The 17,374-nt window shown below is 41.7% G+C and overlaps 1 protein-coding gene across 1 annotated transcript in view; it reads left to right on the forward strand.

Annotated features, from left to right (window-relative positions):
• syn3 (synapsin III) overlaps nt 1-17,374 on the forward strand; it is a 128,420-nt gene that overhangs the window by 36,606 nt on the left and 74,440 nt on the right. Inside the window, exon 4 of the mRNA XM_082511866.1 lies at nt 5,613-5,704. Within this exon, the coding sequence (XP_082367992.1) occupies nt 5,613-5,704 (92 nt within the window). The remainder of the gene's footprint in view (nt 1-5,612; nt 5,705-17,374) is intronic.

Consider the following 17,374-nt stretch of genomic DNA (forward strand, 5'->3'; position numbering starts at 1 on the left):
GCCTTTCACCACAGCAGTGTTTGCCTGGTATGAGACTTTATCAGTCAGGAAGAGGCTGTATCTGATTCAAAGGCCAGTTAGACGTTAGCTGTGTGCTAAAAAGAAGAAAAGATCACAAGTTTGGATGACTGTGATGAAAGTAGCTGTGAGTAGAGGGAATGACAATGAAACTGAAAGTGCAGAAATTCAAACAAGCTTAAGTAAGCAAGATTTGTTGTTCTCAGCTTTGAGCCATAGTTAAACTTAATCGTAAATCAACTTTCTCCCAAACTGTGTTTCTGCTATAGCAGTTTGACTGCACACCATTCTTAATTCAGCCTGGATGCAGGTCAACAGATGAGAAGAATCAGTTCTGGAGGCAGTTGTCCTGTGTATCACTTCCTGTTTTCCTTTCCCAGGGCAAGAGCTGTTCCAAGACAAGTGTCTGAATGTGGTACCGTGATGGTAACCATGGCACTGTGAAAAGTCTCCTGCCCTGGCTTCTGGGCCTGTGCCCTGTACCAGCTTCTTTATCCATTACTACCCAGTGACACTGGCTGTTAGCACTCCTTTTAAATGTAACCAGCCAATTGGAGATGGTGTGTAATTCTTGAAGCTTGCCAAAATGTTGCCCACTCTCTGGTTTTATCAGGTCGCCACACAAGCCACTGTAGGCCCTGGTGTTTGGGATGGGATTTGTTTAGAAGCAGCACGGTGCATTAGTGCGTACATGTGCATGGGAGTGTCACGCAGTCAGTGTGCATTTGGGTGTGTTGTGCATTTAGGAGCCTTTCTTGGCACGGCATGTGCTGCAAAGCACACAGATGTTTCTTTTGGGAATGGGTATCAGTAAGAGGGGAGCTGAGAAAAGCACCAGAGCCAAATACATGTCCTTCAGGCACAGTGAGCAAGAGTGGCGCCTCGTTGTCCCTGAAATAAGATTATGGTATTTATTCGCCCCCTGCTCTTCCTCTGAGAGTGCAAAACAATAAATTAAAAGAGGTGGGTGTTTCTTTTTTTCCCTCCCTCTTGCTCTTGCCCCTCCAACCCCACCCAAAAAAACCTGAACAGTTTTGTTACTCAGCAAATTCTTTTTAAAGGAAGTTTACTCCCCCATACAAGGTTTACATGGGCCACAGAGCTATCCTATCCTGATAATAGTCCTTTTTATGTAGATGAAAGCCCGTGTGAGTCTCAATAAAGTTTGGCAAAGCCTCAGATGAAAAACACAGCTTGAGGATGTCCAGATACCAATTTGCTTAACTAGCAATGCAAGCTTATTTGTTTATTAAATTACGCAAATACTGGACTGAAAATGAGTGATGAATCCACATTTTACATTTTTTTTGGTTAAAATCAGCTTTAATATGTAAGAGAAAGGTATAACCATCAAAACACAGTGGAGGCTGTCATGGTTTTTGGCTGAATTCATCCAGTGATGATCTTATCAAAAGTGATGGAAGAATGAATGCAGGAAAATACTGCTCTGGAAAGCAACTGATTGGTAATAGCGTCACGTTTCGGTCTGACAGTGATTCCAAATCTAGTTCCAGTCCAGTAAAAGCAAACCCGGATAGAAAAAGACATAATGGGACACTACCAGTCATGGACTGGCCACCCCAGAGCCCGAACCTTAACATTATGTAGGCAGTGTGTGATCAAGCTTGTTAGAATTGTAAACTAAATCTGATATTGACTTTTTTTTTTATCTGTACTGTTGTCTGCCAACACCTAAGGGGGAATGTCTTAGGTGCTAAATGCCCAATTGTGTTTCTGTAATGTGTAATGAATTTGGGATTTTGTAAGAGTTCTACACTGGTAGAATAAAAGCAGTCTACCAGTGACACTGTGAATAAAGAAAAAAAATGGTTTGCTGACCATTCTTGCAGTTAACTACAACTTTCTCCAAGCTGTGAACTGTGACATACCTTAATGCAGATCTGTCAGACCAGCTGCAAAGGGTTTCTTGCATCTAACAAGTCCATGATTTAGACCGTCAGCCCTCGAGTCATAAACGTATTTGATTAGCTGAATGCCATATGTCATTAGCCATGTGCTGTACATGTGTTCTGGGATTTATTCCAAAGGCCAGATATCACTGTGGGAAGGTGTTTTTCACCCCATGAGTGTCCTTGGGAAACATTTGAATTGTAAAAATAAGAAGAATTTTCTTTTTCAGAATAATAATAATAGTATCTTCAAATGGTAAATGGCCTGTATTTGTATAGTGCTTTACTAGTCCCTAAGGACCCCAAAGCGCTTTACACAACCAGTCATCCACCCATTCACACACACATTCACACACTGGTGATGGCAGCTACATTGTAGCCACAGCCACCCTGGGGCGCACTGACAGAGGCTTCAGATGTAGCCCATTAGGTGTGCTACATTTTGATATGCTTTTTGGGTCCGGCTCTCCAGCCAAAAGCAGTGTTTTCAGTATCTCGTCCTCGTGGCGTAATCATGCAGCAGTTAAAGCAGAGCTGAGAACCAAACAAACGCTTGGCTCTCCGTTTGACACTTTTGTGAAATGGTTATGAAATGGTCGCTTGGTTATTATTTCATTTTTGCTCACCGAGCCACAGCCAAGCCACAGCTGGCTTGGGATTAGCACACCAGGAAATGCAGCCGTGTTTCCTGTGAAATGTGGCGCTCGAGAGTCGACCACGTCACTTCAGATTGACTTTTTGCTTTTCCACAGAGAGCAGGCTACTTGTTTAGGGCCCATTTAATCCACTACGTGAGTGTCATGTCTCATACTTGAAACTGATGTGACGACTACCAAACGGCAGCGTTTCGTGTCTGAGGTCAACCGACTGCTGTTTAGTGTCCCTCCAGGGGCGTTCTGTACCTGCGGCAGATGGAAGTTTACAGTGACACAGCTTGACAGACTCTCCTCTGAGGGAAAGCAGAGAGCATGTTCAGAGTGAGGAATGAGGTCTGACAAACAGGCTGGAGCTGCATATTTAGGGTGTAGCTTTGGTTATATTACGCAGACATATTGTTTCTGCTGTATAATGCAATTCAACTCGTTATAACTGACTACAGTAGCTGTAGGGGCACCAATGACTGTAAATGTGTGTTGTGTTTTTTAAGTGGATATGATGTATTTGTACAAGAAGGTACAGCTGGAGAATTTTTAGCTAATCCTAGTTAGCATGAGTAATTCACGACACAAAGAGGTATTAATGTTGGCTAGCAAAGAACAGAAATTTATTTTTTTGACAAACTTGCTCAGGAGGTAGAGAAAGTTATCTACGTACTGGAAGTTTGGTGTTTTGGTCTCTGGCTGTTCCAGTTTGTTTGCCAAAGTGCCTTTGGGTGAGATACTGAATGGCAATGCCTCAAGATACTCTGAGGCATTCATCGGAGAATTGGATGAATGAAGCATGTCGTGCACTCAGAGTGCTTTGCTTCGAGTGATCACGTAGAGTAGAAAAACTACATAAGAACTAGTCCATTTACTATTTAATTAGAGGATATGGGAATTCTTGGGGAGAACATGAGGCCCAAGTGGAGCTGAACCACAATTTGTGGTTGAATTTTAAGTCCTGGAGTTTGCCATATGGGTGAGTGCCACAGTTGACAGTAAAGGTCTAAGCATAACTTCATAACCATTCGTTTAATGGTTAGAGGTAGATATACACTCAGGAGTAACTTTAGTAGAAACTGGGTTGGATCCACTTTTGGGTTGGCAGAGATTCAATAAGATGCTGGAAACATCCTTCAGAGATGCTGCTCCATATGGACATGATACCATCACACAGTTGTTGCACACCCATGATTCAAATCTACTGTTCCACTCACGGTTGCTCTATTGGATTGAGATCTGATGACTGTGATGGTTATTTGAGTACAATTATTATTTTGAACTCTTTGTCGTGTTCATAAAACCACTTTAGGATGTTCTGAGCATCGTGACCTGGTGCATTGTCCTGCTTTAAGCAGCAGTCAGAAGATGGATATACTGTGGTCATAGAGGGAATGGCATGATTAGCAAAAATACTGAGATAAGCAGTGGCATTGAAACGATTCCGACTTGGTAGGAAGAGGCCCAAAGTGTGCCAAGAAAATATTTCCCACACCATTACACCACCAGCAGCCTGAGCTGTTGACTGAGCAAACAAGGCATGCTTTCATGTTGTTTATGCCAAATTCTGACCCCACCACAGATATTAGGTCACCAAGGTCTGGACCTCGGTAATTTCTCTTCCAAAACAAGACAATAAAACTGAGACAAATCAGTGTTCATTTGCCACATGACTTTTAATTTGAAAGTTTTATGAAGTCCTTGCCTGTCCTACAGTCCCTCTTACTGGGATGTATTGAGAAGGTTAGGTTGATAAATCACCCACAAGGAAGGATAATAGATTGATTTAGGAGCGATGGGCGAATCAGAGGCACAGTAGGGCCAGAGCCACTGAGTAAGGAACTTTTTCCTTTGTGCAGTTTTAATTTCAGTATTTACTTTCAGTATTATGCTATACGTATAGCTCACGTTTCTTTTTACTCCCACAAAAGAAGGAAGATGATAAAATATAGTTTTTTACAGCTTTCAAAATTTCTGGTTTTGATTATTTGCAACTCTAGGAGCCCGTCTCCTCTGAAGTGTAGCCTTTTCTGTTGGTTATTAGACGTGCTTCACCTTAAACATAAGATATTAGCAAAAACAAATTTGGACCTGATTGATTTCTAAACCTGAGCATGATGCTGAACGTGACCTCCACGCTCTAATCCAAAAGGCACATATGATGTTGTTTTCCCATTTTAGCAGGTTTGCCTGGGTTTTGTGTAAGTTCTGGTCTACAAAGAGTTTCTTTATGAGCTTTTCTTTGCCTGCATATGTGCTGAGATCATTCTCTAATGGTTGGAGCTTGTTTGGGGAAAGGAAGGTCTGATGTACCTCTGACCAGCATCACTGAATGGTGCAGTCAGAAGTATGCGCACACCCATTAATGATGTTATGGTATTCTGGCACACACTGGAGTAATTTCCTATTTCCTCATTGCTGTCTAGCTGCAACAAAGTTTCTTACTATTTTGCTCATTTTTTTTAGGAAACCTTGAGAAATCCTTTGCAGTAACTTGGTTATCAATCTGATAGAATTACTCTTACTCTACTCTGAAATTTGGTCCAAAGCAGTAAACATGAATAGATTTATGGGCTGTTGTGACAATCAGTACAAGGACATTTGAATCATCCCTCCCAATCGTGCACAAAGTCCATTCCCAGAAGTCAACTGTCGCCTTTCGTTCTGAGTATTTCTGGAAGTTTGACTGAGTCATTAGGTAGCCAGGCTACGGCCTTTCACAAGGCCCTCACTGTCCAGGAGGCCACTGACTGGGAATAACTCAATTAGCCTTCTCTCACCAGCTCACTTTGTCACTCTGTATTTTGCTCATTTCCATGAGAGTGCAGAAATGTAAAATGGAGGTGAAAGAGTGTGTTGTAGCACTATCTTGTTGATTTTTGGTACTTTTCACAAACAACATAAAGTCAAATTTGAATGCAGTCTAACGCAGTGTCCACATTTCTTCCAGCTTGCAGACACTGATTCAAAGGGACTGTGAAATGCTCTATGTTTGTGCATGTCGCTGTATGATCTTGACATGCCTTGTCTTCGTTACTCCTAGGCAGAGTTCTCAGAGATCAACTTGGCTTCCTACGTTAACTCGGGATGTATGGTGGACATGCAGGTCAATAAAGGTGGCACCAAAGTGATCAGGTAAGACACTCGAAGGGAAGTCGTTTGAGGCACTGGGCCATCCAATATATACTGTGCCACAGAGAGCCTGCACACTTCTTTTCTCTCAGTGCTGTTAAGCATGGCTCTGTGTTTCAACACCCCTCCCCCGGCATGAGTGAGACTCTATAAAATCAATGCTTTAATGCGATTTAGCCTTTGAAAAAACTAAAAACGGCTTGCTTACTAATTTTTATCCTTGCAGGAAAATCTGTGTGACAGTGGAAAACTGTTTAATCTTTTCACTTTGGTCACAGTTTTCATGTGCGTTTGAGCTTTCTTTTATCTCTGGCTCTCACAGCATCACCGTGAGGTTTTTCCACCCTGCAAATGCACGTTAAACCCACAGGAGTTGTAGCTAAGTGACCGAATTAGAACTCGGGCAAAACTGACGGTTGCTATTAATCTACTTGTACTAGTTTTTTGCATAAATGTTTCTAAATAACATGTAGACCTCATGTTGCTTTTACTTCATGAAACCTTTCAGTACAGCTGTTGTGGGCTGATGATGGTGACAAGCTTGGACTCCACACAAGTCACGTCTTTGGTGTTTTTAGTGACGTACTGAGCAGTTGGGTCAAAAATGAAAATATTAGCAAACTTTTCATTCTTTAGCTCGCAAGAAGGGCTTCTCTTCCTGTAGTACTGGTTACATTTTAGGAAAACTTGCACACAATGATCAACGAATGGCTCTTGACCAAACGTTTTTGTTCGATGTCAAGGCCATTTTTGTTGTTTTATCGACCCTGTTCCAAGAATCACAAGAATGGGCTCCTAAAAGAGTCGGTCTGGATTATGATTAATTTCATAAATGAAATGTATGCTGTGAGATAACGTTGCCTCCAGTCTAAACCATTTCCACATGGGACAGGATTTAGTCTTAGTCTTAACTAACCTCTAGAGACCCATATACAAGGATAAATCCAACTTAATTTTAAGTTAAGATATTTTGCTCATGTAGGCGGTTCTATGATTGCCATGTTGATATTACACCTCTGTCTACTTATTGTTCTTCCGTTTTACGCCTTAGCTGTAAAAGCCTGATAGTGTATCCTTGTTTCCCTGGCGGGTAGGCGGGCAATGCGGACACATCGTTTTGAAAATGCAATAACTTCAGAACAAAGCAATGTGGAACTTTCAAGTTGACATAATAGGTGTGTACTAAAACTCTCAGAATCTTAGTGACCTCAACCTCAAGGTCAAGGTCAGAGGTCAAGTTTCCTATAAGTGTGGTAACTGCGATAACTCCAGAAGGAAGTCACCTAGGCTTTTGACATAGGTACCAGCAGTGGTACCTGAGGGGGTACCAGTAATTTCAGTTATTACTCTTCCTGGGTTTTAGCTTGGATGGCACTAATTGGCTAATCATTTGTCTTTCTTAGGCAATCATTGGAACAACCAATGAAGTGGTCTGAACCCAAGCAGTGCACTTTAGATGGTAGTTAAAAATGTTACTTTTCCAATGGACCTTTCAGCAGTTGGACTGCACTGTTTCCAATCCTAAGCAAAACAAACCAAAGCGTAGGTACTTCCTATTAGCTGCTAACATCCAGCTAATATTTAGCAGCAGTGGAGCAAAATGGGATTCGGAGGAGACAAAACAAAATGATAGTAATAACAAAAATGATATTAATAATAACTATCGTTGTGATACTGTAGCTATAGAAAATTTAAAAATGAAATAAAATAGTAGCAATAACTGTACGGTGTTAAAAATAAAAGAGAATCCTTAAATGTAACCTAAACTGTGCAAAATCATCCAAAAAGAACAATTACATGTGCGTATTATACACACAATATCGATGTTTTATTTTTAATTAGCAGCGTTACCATCTATGTTTGTTATCTCATTAAATTAATTTTCCTCTCGAAATATTTTTGCGTATGGGGAGTTATGGGAAGAAGTCTGACCATTTTACAAATCAAGTGAGAATAACTGCCGACCGAGAAGGCGAATGGTGCTGCTGTTACAATGCCACCTGTTGTCAGAGTTGACACTGAGGTTATTGTGGGGGTTGAATATTTTTCATGATGTTGCTGTAATGGTGGAGAAGCCAAATTGGTTACAGATGGTGTTACTGCTGCCTCGCTCACAAACACTGACATTCACTGCCAGATTATTTGGGCTTAGCTTATCATTTATTATTCTGAATCTTATTCTTGTAACTCAAGAAGCCATTCTTAAGGAATGACTTCTTGACAGGGAAACTAAGATACGGAGAAGGCTGTGTTATGGCTTGGTGCTGTATATCAGCGAGTGGTGTTGGAAATTTTGTCAATTATGAATGCAGGAAAGTACTATCCACCACGGAAGTCGATTTACTAAGGAAAGAGTGATTGGCAGTGGCATGATAATGGCTCTAAACACACTGCCCGTGCAGAAAAATCATACCTGGATAGAAAAAGACACAGAGGAACAGAATCAGTCAAGGACCCGTCTCCCCAGAGCCGGGACCTCAATATTATTAATGCAGTGTGGGATCGTGTTGACCGAAAACGGAGCAAACTCCAAAGAAGAGCTTTGAATGACCCTCAAGAAGTCTGAAGAACTATTCCTGAAGCCTTTAAAGAAGATTTAAAGAAACAAAAAGAAAGCTAGCCTAAGAGAGTCCAGGCTGTGATACAAAATTTGACAAGCCAAATGTGGTGCCGAATATTGACTTTCAAGCTTGTTAGAATTGTACAAATCTGTGGATTTGTGCATATTTCAATACATTTCTGCACCTGTTTCCCATTTTGCAAAATAGAAAAAAGAGGGACAGCCCAAGGTTTTTGCACAGTCCGCTCTAAGCTGTAGAAGATGGACTTTACATGTTGGGCTTATGTGGTATAACAAGGCAAATCTGACCTGATATATCCATGTGCATGAAAATAAAAGATATTAATCAGTTCACACATGGATTTATTTTGCTCTTCAGCTCTTTAATCTGTTTTTATCTCTTAAGAGATTCAAGTTTGATTTGGTAGTTTACTATTTGAAGTGTGGTTATATCATCCCTGTCATCCCTGTTGGACAACGTCTCCCACCCCATGCAGCAGACTGTGACAGCACTGAGCAGCTCCTTCAGTGGGAGACTGCGGCACCCACGGTGTGGGACGGAGAGATTTCGCAGGTCTTTCCTCCCCACTGCTGTCAGACTCCACAACAAAGACTTTAACTGAACAAACACACACATCCACACATGTGCAATAACACTAAGTGCAATAATCTTTTCTGTCATCGTTGTATTTTTACTCAGTTGTATATAGTATTTGTATTCTATTTTTATCTTATTGTATATTTTTATTCTATTTTATTCTACTGTATATAGTATATTATTTTATTCTATTCTGTACAGCTGTGTACTGTATTTATTCTTATTGTATTCTAATTTTTGCTTCATAACTTTTGCACTGTCCACTTCCTGCTGTGACAAAACAAATTTCCCACGTGTGGGACTAATAAAGGTTATCTTATCTTATCTTATCTTATCTTATATTAGTTATATTTCATGGAAAAGAGACTGTATCTGAAAACAAAATGTTTGTCATCTGGTGAGTATGATTAGAGATTAGCAGGGCAGTCATGTAATCTTTCAACTGTCTTTATACTTTCAACTGGGAATGCAGTAAATATCAGTGCTGAGATGCATTTTAAATCTTAACATGAGTGATGAACACACACTTTTTGTTCATATGACCTCATCCATCCATATTCATTTGTTGACTCTAAAACAAGCTAGTAGTAAAACACTGTAGATTTAGATGTAATTGATTACATTTTATTGAGTTATTTACAGCTGTTTATAACTGTTTACAGTGAAACAGTGAAGCAAAATGGAGGGACGGAGGGAGGGTAAAGGGTATTGTGTAAGGAAAAAGGGTTGGGGGATAAAGGATCAAGGTGTGATGGGGATAAAATGGAGGAGATGTAGGATTCTGGTTTGCTGTCTCCTGAATCCTTCACACAGTGTTCTGGATGTGGTGGAGCAATGGGAGAGCTGGTGCTGGAGGATAGAGGCAGTTTCTGAGAGGGATGAGTTAGGGGACAGATGGAGGAAGGTGGAGAGGGGAAACTGTAGGAATCAAAGTTGCTTTCTCCACACTCCTCTGTGCCTCCTCCCTCTTTCATTGTCTTTCCTCTGCATTTTCCTCTTCCCTCCATCTCCCCCAAGTCTTTCTCTTCCTTTCTTCTCCTCCTCTCCTTCCTGCTCCTTTTCTAAAGTGCAAGCTGTTTGACAAAAAAAAATCACTAAGGATTCTGCATTAAAGTTTGAAACATTCTGAAACCGCTTTTGGGATCCAACAGAACATTATCGTGAAATCAAACGATCAGCTCAGGCTGCGCACCTGAAGCTGTTGGATCCTGCTGATGAAGAGTTTTGTGTCTTTTTCTGCCTCTCTTGCTTTTCCATCTCACTGATTCCCTTCATCCAGAAATTCTCAGAGAGAATGTTTCTCTCCTTCTCCTCCTTTTGGACTTTGGTTATGCAGGATTCCTCCTGACGAGCAACGTTATCTTGAAGAGCAGCACAGGCGTCGTTCCATTCTACTTCTTTAGGTCAGTGTGTGCTTTCACCCGAGGTGTTGGTTTTTCGTGGACCTCGTCTTTTTGTGTGAGGTTGTTGTGGAGCTGTCTTACCTTTGTTTTATGCCCATCTTCTTGGATAGCGATCTTTTCTTTGGGAGAGCTGCGTCTCGTAGCTCTTGCACGGTTGCTGATTGCAGCAGCTGGTTTGTGGGTTGCTGCTGACTGAGTGCAGTGTTGTCTCAGCTGATGCTCGCTGTAAAAGGCAACACAAATGTGAACTAGGCCTAAAGCCTGAAAGCATAAATGTAGCTATTGCAAAAATCCAGCCTCATTCTTATCATTAGATACACATAAAAACACAATGTGTCTACTTATGTATGCACCACATTCACTCCAGCACGCCACACTTGGCTATAGGACCTGCTGTTATCCAAGGACAGCAGTTGTTGCTGCCAAATGGGATTCTTAGGCTTCTTATTTCCACACTTACACGGGTATTTTTTTAAATGTGGATTTTTCCAAGTTTGATTTGAAACACGAAAACTCAAGAAATGATCTCAAGTGATTTCAAGTTCATGGCAGAGCGACAGGTGGCGCTATAACGCACACTGTGAAGAAATGTTAGCCAATTAAAAACCTGCAAATGATAACATGCCGTGTAATGTGACATCACAAAAGGAGCTAAAGGCACCTTTGAAGTTGGGGAATTAAATCTCAATTTTCCATATCCTCATGTAAATGCAAGAATGGAAAATCTTCACCCTGTTAGATTTTCATAAGCGATTCAAAATCTGTTTATTTAGACTTTCCACGACACTTTTGCCACTGCACAAGCAAAGCAGGATAAGATGCACATTGGCTTTGACAAGATCCTTAACCAAGATCAAGATTTGGCAAGAAAGCGATGACGCCAACCTGGTGATTTAGCCGACTGAACCTTAGTGTCCAACAAATGCACGTGATTAGTCTTGGTGCTTTATGGACTTCCTGCCTAAACATAGGAAATGTTAAGAATGCCGGTCTGGTGTCACGGTGTGAGGACAACAACCCTCAACACTGATAAAACAAAGGAGATGATTGTGGACATGAGGAAGAAGAAGAGGCCTCACCAGCCGCTGTTTGTCCAGGAGTGTGAGGTGGAGAGGGTGAGCAGCTTTAGGTACCTGGGCATCCACATCAGCGAGGACCTCACCTGGACACTGAACACCACACAGCTGCCCTCTCTGCAGAGCATCTACCATCGCAGAGTCCAGAGGAGCGTCGCCTCCATCCTCAAAGACCCCACACACCCCCAACACGGACTGTTCACACTTCTGCCCTCCAGAGTGTGTGTGGAGTGTGAAACCCAGAACGTCCCGACTCAACAGCTCCTTCTTCCCCCCTGCTGTCAGACTCCTGAACAGCTGACCTACCTCAACTGCAATTTGCACATCAGACACTTTGCACACTAACTTCATTTTGCACATTAAGCTCCATCTACATCAACATTTGCAAACCACACTCGTCTTCCTTTACTTATTTTTGTACTTATTTATCTTCCATTATTTTTTATCCTTATTTCTCTTGTTCTTTGAACCCTCGCCTAACTTGGCATTTGTGCATGGACAGCAAAGGAAAAACGTGCAACGTGGCACAAGCTGTACAGCCTACAGTAGAGCAGAGTGACACACCACAAGGTACAGTAGTTCTGGCATTTTATTCCCTGCTGCTCTGCTGTAGTCAGCCCTTTGGCTTCTCTGCTCTCTGCTGCCAAAACCTCCAGCCAGGCTGCTCGGCTCAAAGTGGGAACACTGGTCGCGGCAGCCAAAGTTTGATAAGCCAGGGAGCAGTGTTCCTCTCCTCTGCCATCTTCACAGAGCTCTGACTGTGGTTAATAAAGGCAGATGATTCATTAGTGGTGATTAATATTGGGCTATGGGGACGTTAACTGCTGGCGGTTGAGTATTTTATTGAGCTTGTTTTACTGTTGCACTCACTGGAAGTAGTTTGGGGCTGGAGCCAGATGCTTAAAATATAAATGTACAATTAGAGTGGACGTGGAGGACTGAGAAGCGTTGGCGTGTTCTCTGTAATGCAACACTGAACCGTCATCGTGGCGAGGATCACAGTTTTATAAAAAAATATTTTACTAGTCTTGGAGGATCTAATTAATACTTCTGCACACATTATTGTACCCTCGAGGACACTGATACTTACAGTAACACTAGATCTCACAAGTGAACCACTCCAAATGCCCTTTTACATAAAGTTCAGCAAATACATTTAGTAGATGATGAAATGGTGAGTATTATTAACCCACTTAGCGCCAGACAAAAGCAGCAGTTGTATGGACAGAATAGCAGCGACATTCAGAGTCCAACCAGAACCTCGTAGATTAGAAAGAGCAATTCAGAAGTTCCTCCATACTTAGTGATGTTAGCTGCAAAAAGACACAGGTGCTCAGCAACCTCGCTTTAATGTAGCACTATAACTGAGCTGTCCTCGTGGGTGCAGATTGGCAACATGTTGCAACCAATCTGTCTGTGTTTATAAAGGAGTGGGTTAGGGCTGTTCGATATAACGACATATATCGGATATGAAAACATCTATCGTTTCATATTATACCCTTTCGTTTGTTTCGTGGTGTTGCAAAATAAACTGTTTACGGCAATATGTTTTCATGGTTTGATGGTCACTGTAGCAGCTATATTCATTTCTTGAAGTTCCCTATTTCTCTTTTATGTATTTATTATTTATTACACTACAGCTGGACAAGCGAATGTTTTTATGTGTTGTCGTTAGCAACAACGACGGTAAACCCAGCGTGTGGCTCCGCTGTCCGCTTCTTTATTTTCCACATAAACCTTTCACAATAAAGCTGAAGATCGTGTTGAGATTTTTCAAAATAAACTGAAATGACATGCATTGTTCTCAAACACCAAATTTCAGAAGATGCATCAAACAAATTACCTCAAATAAAAACATGAAGTAACTATAAATGGCGGTTATAGTAACCACGTGGATGCAGGCACAGAGAATACCAGCATGGCCAGTGAAGATGACGCAGAGCCAGGTAGCTCCAAACAGAAGGACCAGTCAAAACAAACCGAGGACTTTATTCCTAAATGAGGTGCTACCTCTGTAGCATGGAATGAGAATAGAATAGAATAGAATTCAACTTTATTGTCATTGCACGTCACAAGTACAAGGCAACGAAATGTAGTTTGCATCCATCTAGAAGTGCTTTAGCCATAATATAGATATATTACAAAATATATATTAGCAATAACATAGATATATAGATATATTACAGAAATGGGTCTGTTATAGATATGAGGGTACAAAATATGGGTCTATTATGGGTATGTTACAATGTACACGGTATGAAGGTCTGTTATGAATCTGCTATAAGTATGTACAGGCTATGGACAGGATATAAATATTAAAACAAGTTATAAACAGTTGTAAACAGTTGTAGAATTATAATCATCTTATTTTACAGAATGATTGTCTATACAGCATTTACAGTAGTGCAGTTAAGTTCACCAGGATGTCTCAGAGTCCTCAGGAAGAAGAGGCGCTGGTGAGCCTTCTCGACCAGCTTGGAGCAGTTGGTCGTCCAGGTGAGATCCTCGGAGATGTGGACACCCAGGAACTTGAAGCTGCTCACACGCTCCACAGCCGTCCCTTTAATGTAGATGGGTGGATGGACAATGGTTTGGTTATGAAAAGTCTGACACGGACCAGAAAACTGTACTATGCAAGTTATGCCGCAAACCGGCCCCCACCACAGACTCAGACATGGCAAAATAAATGTCTCATCAGGATGTGAGATTTTGGTCATATCACACATCCCTAGAGTGATTAGTTATCTGCAAACCGTTGCTAGTCTGTCTGGGAGTGATTGCAGTCAGTCCAAGTTGGAATGCAATTCTTTGGAGATTGGCTGTCCTGTGCAGGCTACCAGAGGGTGTGGCTATTTCACGAGCAAAGAGGCGAGACGGGCATTTGGATAAAAGGTTGTCCTCTAAGCTAATGTTGGGCTCAAGTGTCCTAAAAATCACACTTTCCCTCTGAGAAGTTTGATTACATGCTGACATTACATGAGAGTTCATTCACTGTGTCCCACTTCAAAGAAAGTTTCACTAACGCTGGCGAACAGCAGCAAAAACAGCAGCGCTTACCAAAAGAAAGGTTCTGGATATTCTCAACAACTCGCCTCAGTATCGCTGTCTTTGGTCAGAATTGAGCTTCACTGACTCACTGACTCTTTTCACAAAGTCTCCAGAGACATGGACACATGACTCTAAGGTAAACGGACTATGTACTCAAATTGGGAGGGGTAAGAAAACTGAATTCAGCTGCCGGCTACCAACCTAAAAGTTCACGTTTCTATTAATCATTATTCTTACCCATAAGCGTTGGTTTTTTTTGTTTTTTTTTCAGGGATATAGTCCTTTAAAACAGTGGTCCCGAACCTTTTTTGCACCACGGACTGGCCATTAAAGTGTCGCGGATAAATACAACAAAATAAACGACTCACGGACCAGTACCGGGCCAATGTCTCAATGCATGCTCAATCATCCAGATAAGTAAATCCCATCATCCGGACGTAGCATTTTCAGTGGGAGAAACATTTCATCACTCATCCAAGTGACTCTTCAGAAAGTCGCTTCTGGTCACACCTCATTGCTGTGATTGGTCAAACTTTGCTCCGTTCAGCGGCCATTACACCAGACTTCAGGTGGTGATGCAGAGGTCTAGAAAACAGACTGACTTACGTTTTAATATTACTTAAAAATGTCCTGTGGAATCTTTTTGTAGATAAACACAAGTTCACACAAAAAAACCCCAAACTGATCAATAACTCCACTATTTAAAATGAGCTTATTTAAAGGATGTAAAATATGCTATTGTTATTCGTCACCAAGAGCCCAGGTGAGGGCAGTCATGGGTAAATACACATACATACAAATGATCACGTTCTCGTTTGGGCCCAAATTGCAGTTCTGTCATTTTCTGTCAATGAAAAACCTAATTTTGGACGAACTGTCAGGGCTGGAGGTGATGCTCTGAATCGGTTTCAACATTAGATCCAGACTTCTCTTTAATTCTGCGCTTTTTTCACTCTCTGTCTCAAATGGCTGAATTGGCTCGTCACATTCCTCCCCATTCTCAACCCCACAGATGGACAGAGGGAGGGAGGCCGCCAGATTACATTAGCAGATCCTTGTCCTGTTTCTTTCTTTTTTTTATTTTACCCCCTCTTTTCATTTAATTTTCTATGCTGCGAGCTACCCGCCAAAGAAGGCCACCCCCGCTTTCCAAATCCCTTCTGCACATATAACAAGACTCTCCGCCTTTGGTTACCTCAGGTGACAATTTACAATTTAGACCACACAGAGGCTGTTCACACACGCACACACACACACACATTGGCTAGCAAAGAATCCTTAGCATCCCGCCCCCCTTCTGCTGACCCCCTTAAAAACCCATTTTAATCAGGGAAGGAACTGTCTGCCCAGAGCAGCCTGAACACTTAATACCTCAAACAGGTTCATCTTGTTACCGAGCAAATAAATCCCGCTCACAGACACGCTGAGTTGAGACGTGGCTTTAGGAGGCCTGAGGGTGGTTTCTTTTGACTGCAGTGAAAGCATGCAGCGGCCGTGAGGCCCGATCCACCATCTCTGCTTTTGTAATATAGCCATGAATACAAATGGCCCCGCTAATTCACTCAAACTCCTAACAACGCTCATTTCCCCTCCTGCCAGAGGTCATTTGGCGCTGTGTTCCTCTCGCAGCTCCTTTTCCTCATTACATCTGCCTCCTGTGGGACTCTTTTTCCTAATCTTCAACAACTAAACATTCTCAAAATTGCGGCACGCTAAAGTTACTCCCACTCCTGTTTAGATTTAACACACGTGTGAAGTTTTATTTTTTTGTTGCTGGGCCCCGTTTCTTTTTTTGGGTTGTTTTCTGTGTGACCTCAGTGTCGTGTCAAGATCAGCCTCGGATTGCGAGCTCAGCTGGAGACAATCCAGACCTCTGGCAGCCCTGACAGCAACTTCCCAGGATCTGAGATGCTGCCAGGTCACTCTGGTGCCACCAGGCCTGGAGCCACGGCCGCAACCACAAGGAGTCCTAGAGTCAGACTGGGGGACCACAACAAGATGCTCGGCTACAGGGAGAGACGGGACACAGAGAGAAATAAGAGTTCTTCAGAGCCTTTGGATATGGTAGCGTCATGTGTTCTGTCCTTAGTAAAAATCCAAAACAGCAAACTGAATCAATTGTTTTAACTTCATAAAAGTGGCTTTATTAATTATTCAATCTCATCAGTGTTCAGGTTCACGTTTTTGCTTCTGCTGTTTCAAACTGTTTTTAGTTGAACATAGATTTTCTAAAACTCAGGAACCTTTTCTGTCTGTGCTGCACTCGAGTGCAGTGGGTCCTCTGAAATGTCCTGCAGCTACAGACGCCAACGAGCGCTGCGACACCAAACGGTAGAATTCTGCACAGAACATACATTTTATTATAAAATAATTAGTTTCATTGTATTGATCACTTAGAGCTTATTTAAATCATGCAATCTCTAACATGTTAAGCTAACTGTGTTTTTCAGCTATGAGCTAATTGGCTCGCAGAGCCGTCTCTGTGCTGGTTGAGACTGTATATAAAAGATGAACAGCAGCTGTGATACCTCTTACGCGCTGCTGTTTTGAACCTTTAGATTAGCGTTTTGGCTATTATTATTATTATTTTTATATATATTTATTTATTTTTTTATATAATGACCAAACGTGACTATATTCTGATGAGGATGCAAACGTCGGGACCTCTGAGCTAATGCTGGCTAGTTTTGTTAGAACAATGCGCCTGCAGTCCACTGATTAAATGTGACGCTGATTTTAACTAGCGAAAAACAAAATGTACTCGCCAGGGAAACAGAAAAGCCAGCTCCAGTGGTTTCCAAAGTGTGGACCGGTGCCCCCTGATGGGACGCAAAAAGTACTGCAGGTGGGCCGCAGTGATACAAAAACTGAAATTCAGTTTTAAATTACTCACAATTATTTACATTCACAGATTTATATAAATGTAGTTATTTATGTAAAAAGCAAATTAAAACTGGTAATAGGAGGGGGTTAGTTTGTGATATCGCT

The sequence above is a fragment of the Aulonocara stuartgranti genome, assembly GCF_965226115.1.
Source record: "Aulonocara stuartgranti genome assembly, chromosome: 17".
Lineage (NCBI taxonomy): Eukaryota > Metazoa > Chordata > Actinopteri > Cichliformes > Cichlidae > Aulonocara > Aulonocara stuartgranti.